Source organism: Acanthaster planci, linkage group LG02, assembly GCF_054643075.1.
Source record: "Acanthaster planci isolate LZ-2023a linkage group LG02, COTS_SCS, whole genome shotgun sequence".
In the NCBI taxonomy this organism is placed as follows: domain Eukaryota; kingdom Metazoa; phylum Echinodermata; class Asteroidea; order Valvatida; family Acanthasteridae; genus Acanthaster; species Acanthaster planci.
Window position 1 is genome coordinate 11,310,383 of NC_141778.1, and position 13,416 is coordinate 11,323,798.

The following is a 13,416-nucleotide window of genomic DNA, read 5'->3' on the forward strand; positions in this document are numbered from 1 at the left end:
AGCTTCTCGTCTTGCCTTTTAGGCACCGGACAAGCTGACTGGCACCCCTCCCTGGGTGACATTGACAATTACCGTACTGATCGGCTCATCCAACTGGACGTAGAAATGAATTTACGGTTGGGGCGACCTATATTCTAGTACAATTTTTAGCCATTTTTATCCTCTAAAGCAACACAAAGTGCAGCTTTTAAAAAGCGGATTTTTCTCTTGAGGCTGTAGCCTTGTGTAGCATAGAAAGGACGCGTGCGCAACCCCATTTTATAGCATGTAAGTTGGCAAGTTGCGTGTGAATTTCTGTGATTTTGCAGCAAAGTGGATAACTGCAGTTAAGGAGGGCGTTTTATTGAAAGTCATTTTTAAGACTACATAAGTATCTGGGAGGAAAAAAAATCACCAAAATGTGTGGTTCCCCCCCCCCCCTGGTATCGATACGTCAATGCCCACGCGGAACGTCAGAAGTAAGCGGCGCTTGCGCATGTGGTTTCATACGGATTGCGAAATGTTTCAGGGGGTGGCCAAATTGCTTGCTTATGACGTCAATACGGGGACCCCCTATCCAATCATATAAATACTGCTTGACTCGCCCGTTGTCGGTCCTTTCGTGCGTGGCACATCCGGTAAGGTGAGTCGTGAATTTCATGCCTTGTATTAAACTATTATCCGTTGAAAAGTAACTTTCCTAATTGTCATCTGTGGATAAAAAAGCATTAAGATTAATGAAATAATGTTGAGCTGATTGTTGCTTAGTATTTGTTCGGGAATATTTTGTTTAAAATGTGAGATTTTCGTGAAAATTTGTGACCGGTATGTTGAATTTCATTTTGTACATGTGACTCGATGTGTCATTGTCCGACAGTCGTATATGACGTGGCAAATTGATCGCGCACTTGCTATAGGATTTTAATTTGGGCCTAAAATGATACTAAGGTTGCTTGAAAGTTCATACGCCGCAGGTTAGACCAGGCCAGACCTTCTTGTAATTCGCTGTCGAAATATGCTGAAGAAGTCATTGGGCATGGCCTTGAAATTGAACGGTTGTTTCATCTCTTCATATATTTGTTCAAAGTGCATAGCCCTAGGACTCCAAGTAGGGCCAAGGTCTACCGAAAATCATAAGAATCCGAGTGATTTTTGTACCCTGCTCCGACAAGTCGTATGTCCGTCGATGTGGGTCAAGGGCCTAGGCTTTTTCGTTATGATACCCTAACTCGAACATGCCAAAGGGTCATGCTAATTCCAGGTCAATGAAGCGTCAACATGGGCAACAAGTTATTCAGACATATGGAGCAAAAAAACATGAATAGGCACTGGGTATTTAGCCGGTGATGGCTAAAGTTCCGGAACGATATTTGGCCGGGACGTGTTTTCATTGGCCAATTCTCATTACGTCATCAGACTATGATGTATTACTGAGTCTTGTTCAGCACTTTCATTAACATGCGGGTAGGGGGCAGAAATCAGACCTGTGAAATTTTGGACTTTATTTCCCTTTAAAAAAAAATCCTCAAAACCACGAAATGTAGAAAGAATAGATAAATGTAAACTTAATCAGGGACCTACGCCCTAAATTTCAGATTTGTATAATTTTTAAAAATACTCCGTGCTAGGAGAAAGTTATAGGCCTAAAACAAGAAAAAAATTCTTCATTGGGGTTTGAACCTGGAACCTCGCACTCGCACAGGCATTCGGTATCGTATTACTGCATTGCTCGATTGAAAGTGGTATTTTCTAAATTGGAAAACATCCCGGCAAAATAGCTTTGAAAAACGTTTGCTGTAGCCGGCAAAATATACACTTCCACATGAACATTGTAGCCTGTAGGCCTAGGCCTATTTTTATTACTTTATAATATTGATGAGTTGAGACTCCGAAAACCATTCAGTGCCTCACATATGTCTTAAAGGTAAAATAGGGCTTAGGCCTATCTGTCATGTTTGTGTGGAATTTGAGAGTTTACACAGTACAGTGGCAGTCCGAGTAATTAATCGCCCTTTTTAACATTTACACATGGTTGGGTGATAGGGTCTACCGTCTATGTACCTTCCATACACTTTTGCTTCGATTAATTCATTTCACTTAAAATAGCTTGTACCCCAAGTCAAGATCCTCTGAATTCAGCCCAAAAACTGTCCTTAAAATGTCAATGTACCTAGCCTGTTCATGAATTACTGATGAGAATCAGAGATTCTAGCAATAAAAGGGTGTACTCACATAGGGGAAGAAAAGGGAAATGTCCCCTTCAAATCGAAAAACGCTCTTTCAATGAACTCGAAGGCAATCTTTCATCAAATAGCGATTTGAACTGTATGTTGTCCAGTTGACAATGTCGTTGCACGCCGGCCTAGCGGACCATTCACAGGAAGCATGCTATGTTGGTACATGCGTCGAAACCTCGTTGATGAGAGCACTGTTAATTCAAGATTCCGCCTAAGACAAAGAAATTATAAGGTCCAAATCTTTTTATTTCTCATTGTTTTCATTCCTGATAATACAAAGTTCCTGTTGTAACAATGTAGTTTGCCAAGTCCAAAGGTCTTAGCCGTGTTTTACGTGATAAAAAAGGTTAGGATGTGACAATTTTGGGAAAAGAATTCAAGAAGACTTCCATATACGGACGCCGGTATTTCTTCCTTGCAGTGATTTAACTTGTCACAGACAAAGTGTTAAAGATATATTTTCCAAATAAATGAAAGTAAGAAAGGAAATTTTTTCTGAACCCGAACCCTCTAGGGTTTATGCAAATTCTGAAATCCGAGGATTTGGGACTGTAGGGGTTTACCGTATTTTTAAGTGGGTACCAGTCACTTAATGCTTAGAATGAAAATGATTGGTCAGCATGGGATGAATGAGCTTCAAGTCCTGGTTCTTATCGGCTATGTCATTAATTCTCAAAACTCGGTTATGTTACATGCAAATTAAAGGTCAAGGGTCACCCAAAACTGAATTGTTCCGTATTCTAAATACAGTAACATCTTGATAAGCCGAAGTCCCTTAAGTCGAAGCTCTGTGTACGTCGATGTCTTTCTGTTTTCCCGACAAAAGAATAGGCCTTTTTGTACAATAAACTATCCGTAACTCGAAACGTCTATAACACTAAAGCCGCTTATCTCGAAGTTTTGGCAGGCCAGTTAAAACAAAAACACTGAAGAATGATGAATAAAAAGTGATAAAAGAATGCTTTCCTTCATAATGAGTCATTACTGTCGCGCGCACGACTTTTCTTTGATGAACCGAGCATGTTCACACGGACTGCCATTGCCACGTCGACAAGCACTGGGTGGGCAGCAACTGTAACTGCGCGCCTCCATGCATTTCCAATGGAGTGAATACCAAGACCTAGATCTAGACAGGAGATTCGGATGCAGCCTAAATCAGGCACAAATGATGCGCCATCAAGCGCTTTGTACATATATCACGTGACCCAGCACGGACACCCTGACCGACTTGCCCGCACGCTGCATTAAGCTGTAGCAGCCCAATCAAAGCAAATGAATGAATTCTCAAGACGTAGACACAGGTACCGGTACATAACTTCATTGGTTTATTGTTTATTAATGTTCCACATACATGTAAAAACATGTTTAATGATGATGTTTGAGGAAAACTTGCAGTAAGGATAGCCGAAAATCCAGTTCGTTGTGTGACTCGACTTGCAGGCCAACTGCCGTAAGCCAGCAAGGTTGCATGTGCACTGAAGCGAGTATTTTCCGATAACTCGAACGTCGGATAACTTGAACTTTTCGTCCATTCCCCTGAGCTTCGACTTAACGAGATTTGACTGTACATTAAAAGATGTGCCATGAAAATTTCTTGAAATAGAGGTAAATTTTTTCTATCAAGTTGTACGTTTTCCTTGCCTTGTAGTACTGTCAGAGCAATAAATGTATGAAAACAATTGAAATACTGAGTGATGAACAATGATTATGATATATGCATATTTATTGCATAAAATATGTCAGTGTGAACATAGAATATCAAAAGTAAACATTTTGAATACATTATGTTTTTAATATGATAATCCATGTCTGTTCAATTTTACTCAATTGGGCACTGCAGTGAGTGATTTCGTTCCAAATTTTGCATAGAAATTTTGCTTTACAATTTTCTTTTTCTGAAGCCCTCCAAGTGTGGTTTTCGTATAGCAGTCAAACGGTGATTCATAGCAAATACAAAATATATATCATAAAGTAAGCCAGTGGTTGGGACATATTGGTTGGTCCGGTGGGGATGACCAACGAGTTTATATGCGACCTAAGAATAAAAAGTACCTGCAGCCAGAGGACTGAGACCAAATTCAGTGAACTTTGTCCAGGGGCTTTGGTTATTTAAATTCAACTTTAATTTTGAGTTGAAAAAGTTTGTGCAAGTAACTTACACCTGCATTGCTGCATTTTATCGCTAGCCCTGGTAATTGCGTATTTTCTTATGATATATAAGCATGTTACGAGTTGCATTGCTTTGACGTTCAATGGTGACGAGTCTGCTTCCCAGTTTATTCATTTTCTTTGTTCTCAATAAATTTTATTACAATTCTTTGTTCATCACTCATGGACATTTGACTTTCAAAAAGAACATGTATTAACTGTTTTGAAAGACAAATACTGTTGCAACAAGAACATGTGCGGATGAATTAACTAGATAGCCGGTAGATCGATCAGTGATGCATACAAGTGGGAAACTAGTATAGTCGACTCTATTATGAAATCGCCAATAACAAACACAGGTCTGTGGTCCTGGCGAAAATGTGCACATTTCTATGGGGGGGGGAAATCTGTTACAGCAAAATCGCATTGTGTGAAATTCCCATTGATTCCGTTTTATAAAAACCATTGTTGACGACCATTTATAACAAGCGTTTGCAAATTGTGTGGGCAGTGCAACACACACTGGTTTCCGCTGGGCCAAACCCTTGCCAAAGAATGCACGAGGGATATGCGGCAACCAGTCAATGTACAGTTCCTGCCAAAACAGTCACAAGCGTTCCACTACATGTACATTGTATACGACTGCAGCCCGACAGTTGCAAGGTGAAAAAACACTGCAGGCTTAAATGTTTTCTGCAGGTTCATTCACAAATATTGATCTCATGTCTTTGTTTGGGGTTTTCTGTGTTGTGTACATAATTTGAAGATGTACATGTACTGCTTGTACACGAAACAAGCGTGTTTCCAAAGAATTTCTAGCCACATCACAAGGCTAATCACCGGCCCCTCCAGATGCGTCATGCATGCTTACAGTGCGATACAGAGACATTGTTGGCCAGTTTCCTGTAGTCATGACAAACGTAAAGCATGATTTAAAAAGCAATGATTTTTACATTGATCACACAAACGTCCCAAAATATTCCCTTCCCAATCCCGAGAAAAATACACCCAAATAAGTTACCTTGACAACTCTCTCATCTCAAGAGCCAAACTAATCGCCCAACACTGAACTATTCATATTGCTGCAAAAGATTTAGCGTACCCGCCAATGAGACTGTGCGATTTCATGACGTACATTTGGCAAGACACAGCTATCCAATCGTAGTTTTCTTTCATGACGTCATGCTTCTTCAGCGACCATCTCGTGCGCGGGCTGCCGCGCCACAGTGGGCGAGTGAACTCGGACTCTCGTTCAATTGTGTCGTGCAGCTAGTGTCCAAAATCATAAGACGGACCGAAAATTAAATTGACATGTCTCTCCATGACACAGTTTGTGTTGGAAAGACTACTTAAATGGATGGGGGCTCCAGTTGACGAGTCTTCAATTATTGGAGGTACACACAGGTCTACATGTGCATGCCGTTTAGCTTCGTTGTCATCCATGGCGATGGAAAGCCTTTTAAAAAGCCCTGGATCCATACTTTCACAATGCACATTAAACATGTTTTCATATGACAAAGAATTTTATTATTTCAAACACATCACAATATATTTGATAAATTATAAGCGAGATCTTTTAGACATAACATCGATCACGTGTATATGTGCATACACGTGAATACGTATTGTACAAGGCCTTGTACAAAAATGCATCGAAGCCCTTGTACTGCGTTCCACCTACAACGAATATCAGAAACAAACATAATCTCCAGTCTTTCAATACCCATTTGGAACTGTAACAAGGCTTGCAAGTTGAAACACATGCAAGGCTACAGTGAGAGATCAAACATGCAAGGCTGGACATCATCAACACATAATTTACATACCAAGGCGTTGATCCCTAAAATATCTGCTCCTGGCACCTTTTATATAAGTTTGCTAATCGCTTTTTCACGATTTCATATGTTTTCTGTGTTGTGCCATTCCTTTTGTGACACTCCGGTGTTAACAAAATAATTTCTCTGGTCCCTGCAACTTGCTTTACTAAGAGTCGCCAAAATTTGTAAAGAAAAAAATTAAAAAAAAAACCTTCAAAATGTATATACACCTGCACATGTAGTACTCTGGAATTTTCAGGATTTTAACAGGCTCGGTTAATATCAGTTGCTTTTGATTTTGGCCAAATTGATTATCTTTTAAATATTGCAACACTGAATTTCAATTGTTTTCCATCTGTAAAGCAGATTTCTGAAGTTAATTCTGATCAAGCACCTGAAGCTCAACTTCACAAAGCAACATGGGCAAGGAGAAGGTTCACATCAACCTGGTGGTCATTGGCCACGTAGACTCCGGCAAATCTACCACCACTGGTCATCTCATCTACAAGTGCGGAGGTATTGACAAGAGAACAATCGAGAAGTATGAGAAGGAAGCAAGTGAGGTAGGAATTTCTGCAGTTCTTGATTGGAAATAAAAACAATTGATATCTTTAGTCGTGTTTTTCTGTCATGTACCACTAAGGGTCTGTGTAAAGATGACTTGTTGATCAATATGTTTCATCAAAGAAAAGGCATTAATGCTTGCCTGTTTAGTATTTTGAAGCCTACAACCCTTCTCTTTCCAAATCAAGACATACTTAAACCATTAAGCACCAATTACCAAAAACTTTATTGTTATAAAGGGATAGATGGCACTTTGTGCATATAAAAGAAACTTACCATCATTCCACATGTTTTTCACATACTGGTCTATTTCTGTGGAGTCCAATTTTGAGAAATTTTTGACTTCACAGATGGGCAAAGGCTCCTTCAAATATGCCTGGGTGCTGGACAAGTTGAAGGCAGAGCGTGAACGTGGTATCACCATTGATATCGCTCTGTGGAAGTTTGAGACGACCAAGTATTACTGCACTGTCATTGATGCCCCTGGACATCGTGATTTCATCAAGAACATGATCACTGGAACCTCTCAGGTAAATTGAATGAATATCAAAACGCATCTCAAGATGACTTTAAAAGATACTGTTTCAGCATGTAGATGGCACATGCAAAGGATGTTGAATTTGCGGTAATGTAGCCAATTGTAAGTACCCAGTCATAACTTGAATTAAAGACAATTAAAGACTGTCAACTTTTATATGAAAAGTTTGACAAATTGATACTCAAATTGCAACAGTGGAATACCTTTGAACCCAATCCTCCGAAGTCTGGACGTGGTTTTGAGGATTGAGGAAGAATGGTAAAAGGTGAATGATAACAAAGGATGCGTTGTGTCCTGGTTGTGGGTTTGACCTTGTGCTCAGCCATGCATAAATTCATGTCTAGATAAGTGAAATTGTACTGCTCCAGGATACATACATGTATATCGTATTTAAACAAATGGCATTTTCCAAAGATTGTGTGGAAAAGCCGTAAAGATATTAAATTTCTCTTTGCTCAAAAATGACGGCATTCATGGCATAATGTTTCCAGATCGTCTGCTGTTGTTTTTTTTACTTCTTTACAGTGAGATATTAAAGATACTACAGCAATCTCATTTTAAAAAATTGACTAATCCTGTACACTACCTCTACACCCAGGGGGTTATATACATGTACATATTTATTGTGTTGAATTGCTCAAGTTTCTAATGTGAGACCCCTTTTGTTTTAAGGCTGACTGTGCTGTCCTGATTGTGGCATCTTCCACTGGAGAGTTTGAGGCTGGCATATCCAAGAATGGACAGACACGAGAGCATGCTCTCTTGGCTTTCACTCTGGGCGTCAAGCAGCTGATTGTGGGTGTGAACAAGATCGACAACACTGAACCACCCTACAGTGAGGTAACCGCTGTAGCCCCTTAAGCCTGTCACTTCATGTACTTTTAAAGGCAGAGTTGTGAAATCACTCCAATTGGATGACATCAACACATTGGTTTTTCACTCCACATTGCATGGAAAATGGTGAAAGTCACCTTGGCAAATTCTAAGTGAAGTTGGTCATATTTGTTCTCATACTTAAGTGATTCCTATTGAGTATGTACAGTCGAACACGATATAACACTAGCATGCTTGAGACGAGATTGCACTTGCAAGCATATTTCTTTAGTCTCGTTCAAAATGTACATATTCCTATGAGAGAAAACTTAATACGAGCTGTGTTGAGATGAGAACACTGACAAGACGAGCACTTCTGATCAACCCGCAGTGTCAAAAACCATGTCCAAGGCATTTTTACAATGAATACAATTGAAAACGCCTCTTCAAAAGCTCAATCCCAGAAAATCTTGATGGAGTGCGACAGTACTCCAATAATGCTACTCCGCTCGGCAGTAGCTCGGCAGCTTTACCACTGACGACTTGACGACTTTGTTCCTTATGCCACTAAAGGGGGCTTTGTTCCTTATGCCACTAGAGGGGGCTTTATTCAATTATTATTTTAGCTCGTATTTACGGTGTTCAACTGTATACACTGGCTGTGAAGGTTGGACTTTTAAGCATTTGACTCGGGAGTATTAAAATTAAAAATAAAATGACAGTACAAAATGTTGCAGCAAACACTGACATATGGCCTACATGAATCACAAATGCATGTATTTACCTTTTTTATTCCTCGGTGAACATGCACACCTCTCAAAAGGTGGCAAAACCGTGCCTTAAGGAGTTGCTTTTATTTTGTTTCATTTGCAGGCACGGTTTAATGAGATCAAGAAAGAAGTGAGTGGCTACGTCAAGAAAGTTGGTTACAACCCCGCTTCAGTGGCATTTGTACCCATTTCTGGCTGGCATGGTGACAACATGGTGGAACCATCTGGCAAGGTAATAAGCAAGCCCCCCCGTGTCCTGAATGGGCATTGGCTAGATGTGGCTGGGAAAAGAGCATTTATGAAAAGTGGAGGCATGTTACTGAGATGGCCTGAACTTTTTGCTCGGTAGCAAGTTACTTTGGTTTCTTTCATGCGTATGCCCAGACTCATGACATTGTCGCTCTTTCTGACTCTCTTAATTTTAACCACTTTGTGCTGGGTTGCCCAGTACCGGAGACGTTGGCTTTATCTGTCCAATCGGACAAAGGAGCTGGGCCTTGTAACAAAGACCGTACTCGGAACAAAAGACTGGGAATTGCCAAAAATTGGTTCAGTTGTCTGTCTGATAGATGTTGTCAGAGAGTATCAATGTCCAGTAAATGAAGCTACGATTTTTTTAAGAATTTTGTAAATGGAAAATCTTGAAAATTCCCTGGGAATTCGTCACGCAACTTAAAATGAAACCTGGCAGCAAGTGGTTCATGAATACAGGACTAATAGTTTACTCTACAAAAGTTTTACAAGGAAAGGGTTCAAGTGCAGTTCTCTGTGAAACAAGGTGGCTGGTGCTAATTCAACTGGCAAAATGTGACCTTTAATTGCCAAGTTAGTCGTATTGGATGAGGCCAGATTTCTATTTGAATCCCTTCAAATTCTAAATCACCGTTGCATGTCTGGGCTGTCTGTCTGTTTGCAGATGCCTTGGTACAAGGGATGGGAAATACAATCTGCTGACAAGAAAGCAGGCAAAGTGACCGGAAAGACGCTCTTGGATGCTCTGGATTCCATTGCTCCACCATCTCGGCCAGTTGAAAAGCCACTCCGTCTGCCCCTGCAAGATGTGTACAAAATTGGAGGTTTGTACATTTTGACTTGATCCTGGGAGGTCTTTTGTTATATTTCTCTTTGGGGGGGGGATTGATGGGAAGGTTGGGAATCTTGATCTGCCATGGGATTGTACTACGTGTATATAGATATTTTTTCTCTTGTGCGAGTTGTGTGGTATAGGATTACAGCAGGAATGTACAGACTGACCCGGTCTGAAAAGTGGAGAATCAATCATATCCAGCTCTGCCTGAACCCGCATATCACCACCACGCCTCCCTCATCACTTAAGTGTAGTGAATGTTGCTACAATTCTAGATATTTCATTCACCACTTTCAAATTTGGTATGCGAGCATGTGAAGAAAGGCCTGTTTTCTCTTCAGGTATTGGCACTGTTCCCGTGGGTCGTGTGGAGACGGGCGTTCTTAAGCCAGGTGTGGTGGTGACCTTTGCCCCTGCCAACATCACCACCGAAGTCAAGTCGGTGGAGATGCACCACGAGTCTCTGACAGAAGCCCTTCCCGGAGACAACGTTGGCTTCAACGTTAAGAATGTGTCTGTCAAGGAAATCAAGCGTGGCATGGTCGCAGGGGACAGCAAGAGCGATCCTCCAAAGCAGGCCGAGAACTTCAAAGCCCAGGTAAGATTACCCAAGGGAGGCAGCTATCTCATTTGTTTGAGGTAAAATTGCAGTAGATGCTTGGGAATATGTTAAAAAGTTACGATTTGTGGGGAAAGAGGCCTTTATAAGAACAGACTGAAGGAAAAAACGGTTGCAAGGACCAGCTGATGTAACCTTGATAGAACCAGAACCTTGTTCCAAAAAAGTAAACGAGTGATAGCAGAACTGGAAATACTCGTCACCTAAGAGATTCCTTTGTTCCAATGGTATTTTGCTGTAAGGGTCTTCTTTTATCAAGCCAATCTTCATTTTGCTTGTTAGGCCGTAATAAATAAAGTGTAGTTTGAAAGTTAGTTGGAATAAATAGTTCAAAATTCCTAGTTGTGATTGTGTTCATTGAAGGCTTACTGAAGATTTCAAGTTAGTCAAAACTGTGATAGGTTTTTCCTTTGGAGCATACTATCAACTTGGATAGTAAAGCTGCACTGCCTCTGGATAATAAACAACACATACTGATGAGACTGCAGTAAAATCTCTGGCATTGGAAGGGCAGCATGTTCATTTTTTTTTTCAATAACACCTGCAGGTGATCATCCTGAACCACCCTGGACAAATCCACGCTGGCTACTCACCAGTGTTGGACTGCCACACTGCTCACATTGCCTGCAAGTTTTCTGAGCTCCTGGAGAAGATAGACCGACGTTCTGGCAAGAAGCTGGAAGAAAACCCCAAGAACGTAAAGTCTGGTGATGCAGCTATCGTCAGTCTGATCCCCTCCAAGCCCATGTGCGTGGAGTCCTTCAGTGAATATCCACCACTGGGGCGGTTTGCTGTCCGTGACATGAAGCAGACGGTTGCCGTGGGTGTCATCAAGGAGGTCACCAAGAAGGAGACAACCGGAAAGACCACCAAGTCAGCCCAGAAGGCCCAGAAGAAGAAGTGATGGCAGGTTCATACAGTCACTGCCTCCAGGCTCTCACTGAGGGCTTGCTTCAGGAAAGCAAATCGTAACATAATCAAAAGCAAAGTCCTTATTGGTGTTCACAAAAACAAAGTAGTGAAACAGTTGATTAAAGTCGCAAAGCCCTTAAAGTCCAATATTCAGAAAGAAAGCAGCATCAACCACAGGAAGTTCTTTCGAAGGAAAAACATGTTTTAGCCAGGGACTTCCAGAGTACATGTACATTAATTTCACAATTACTTGTGATTGTAAAGCACTTGCTAAAAAGTACTGTAAGGTTCTTATTCTGATATTCCTACACCCATTAAACCATGCAGAAGGTACAATCAAGTACCTCACATTTATTTAATAAATATTGGTTCTAACTTTCAGCCCAGTGGGAGAACTTTTACATTTTCACTTATTTTCACTAACAATCATGACTGCATGCATTGTTAAAACTTAATACATGTAGTAAGAGATGCAACAAACCATTTCTGTTGCCGTTGTGTGAGTTGTGAGCTTAGATGTCATTCAAGCCTAGTTTGACAATTTAATGAGGAGAATGTCATTTATTCTGAGAGGCCACCAAGATTTGGCCTGTTCTTAATGTGTGCTCACTGTGTTGTGTTGCTTGTACAGCAAAAGAAAGAAGCGTAACTTCAAACTTGCTTCCTCTCTGAAACCCGAATACGTTATCTTAATATTTTTTTTTTATTTTGTGGTGTAACAAAGATTTCAAAAATTGAAGAAAAAGCACAAGCAAATTTCAGTTCAGGTGACCAGTCAAAAAAATAAACAGAAAAAAAATGAAACGTAAAACTGTGTGACCTCTTTCCTTGAGTTTGTTGAGAATTAACGAGTAGGTCAACATAGAGAGTTCTGTATCAAGAAAGCCTCGTGTTCATGCACTGGATTCTTTGCTTCAGATGAAGTAAACCTCGGTGTACAATATGTATCTGTCTTCTCTGACCCCTTTCATCAGACTTGCCGACTTGGCACTTGCTCTAGGCTAAAACAGTAAAAGAGGATCGCTGGTGTCGGCTAGTTAATGAAATGTAAAGTTGAGTGAGATCTAATGCTCATTCTACCAGGGACAAGGCAAACAAAACGAGATTGACCAGACGTCTTTCTATCAACCAATTGACGCAGTACGTGTACATGCATTCGAATTATTGGAATCTTTCAATTGAAAGTACATACAGTAGCCCCTGAGCTTTTCGAGAATTAACGGCGTTACGATTGTCCACAGTTCACTCATTTATTCAAGTTGTTTGTCGCACAAAGTTGATTATTTGAAATGTGTATTTTATACCATTTTCTTGTGACTTGTGGAAAGAATCAGTGAACACTATACATTATGATGACGTGTAGTAGGCACGAATGCCCCACCCAAACCTGGTACCGTGACCAGACTCGTGGAATCTGTGTTGAGCTCTCGGTCCTTTTAGTATTCAATTGGATCCTGCAGAATTGTTCTTCGTGTTCGCCACATGAGTGACAGGTCGGAGTGGTGGTCTGGATATGAAGCTACGGTGACTATGACGGCAGGGACAACTGTATTCAGGGCGCTAGAAAGGACAGTTTCACAATTTTTTGGTTACTAATCCACGCGTGGACGCTTTGGACCCGTTATTGCTTTTAATCAAATGAAGTATCCAACAATTGCTCCATGAAATTACGTTATGCATTTTGTTCTTCCCAGCGCTCTGTTGAGGGACAAGCGAAACGCACTGGCTGCTTGCTCATCAGACTTCACGAGGGCGTGCTATTCAATGTAGTGTGAAAAACAGCCTTGTCCCCGTTTCCTCCTAACACTGAGTAGGCGCATGATTAACACTTGCACAGCTAGCTGAATGGCTAACTCTTGTCCTTATCAAGTTACTCTTGCCAGTTTAAGTAACGGACCCCCCCCCTTATACGAAGAATACTTCATAGGAAAC

The 13,416-nt window shown here is 40.8% G+C and overlaps 1 protein-coding gene across 1 annotated transcript; it reads left to right on the forward strand.

The window, feature by feature from the left end:
• The first annotated feature begins 517 nt into the window (after positions 1-517).
• On the forward strand, positions 518-12,295 carry LOC110978286 (elongation factor 1-alpha). Its single transcript, XM_022233166.2, has 8 exons — positions 518-622; positions 6,548-6,744; positions 7,096-7,275; positions 7,956-8,123; positions 8,970-9,098; positions 9,783-9,942; positions 10,295-10,551; positions 11,120-12,295. The coding sequence occupies exons 2-8, from the start codon at positions 6,601-6,603 to the stop codon at positions 11,474-11,476; spliced, it is 1,395 nt and encodes a 464-aa protein (XP_022088858.1). The 5' UTR covers positions 518-622; positions 6,548-6,600; the 3' UTR covers positions 11,477-12,295.
• The last annotated feature ends 1,121 nt before the right edge of the window (positions 12,296-13,416 follow it).

Bases quoted from the DNA above. Each gene is read 5' to 3' on its own strand.
- LOC110978286 (XM_022233166.2), top strand. From the start codon at position 6,601: ATGGGCAAGGAGAAGGTTCACATCAACCTGGTGGTCATTGGCCACGTA. The intron at 9,099-9,782 runs GTAATAAGCAAG...GTCTGTTTGCAG, and splicing joins TGGTGGAACCATCTGGCAAG to ATGCCTTGGTACAAGGGATG. The intron at 10,552-11,119 runs GTAAGATTACCC...TAACACCTGCAG, and splicing joins CCGAGAACTTCAAAGCCCAG to GTGATCATCCTGAACCACCC.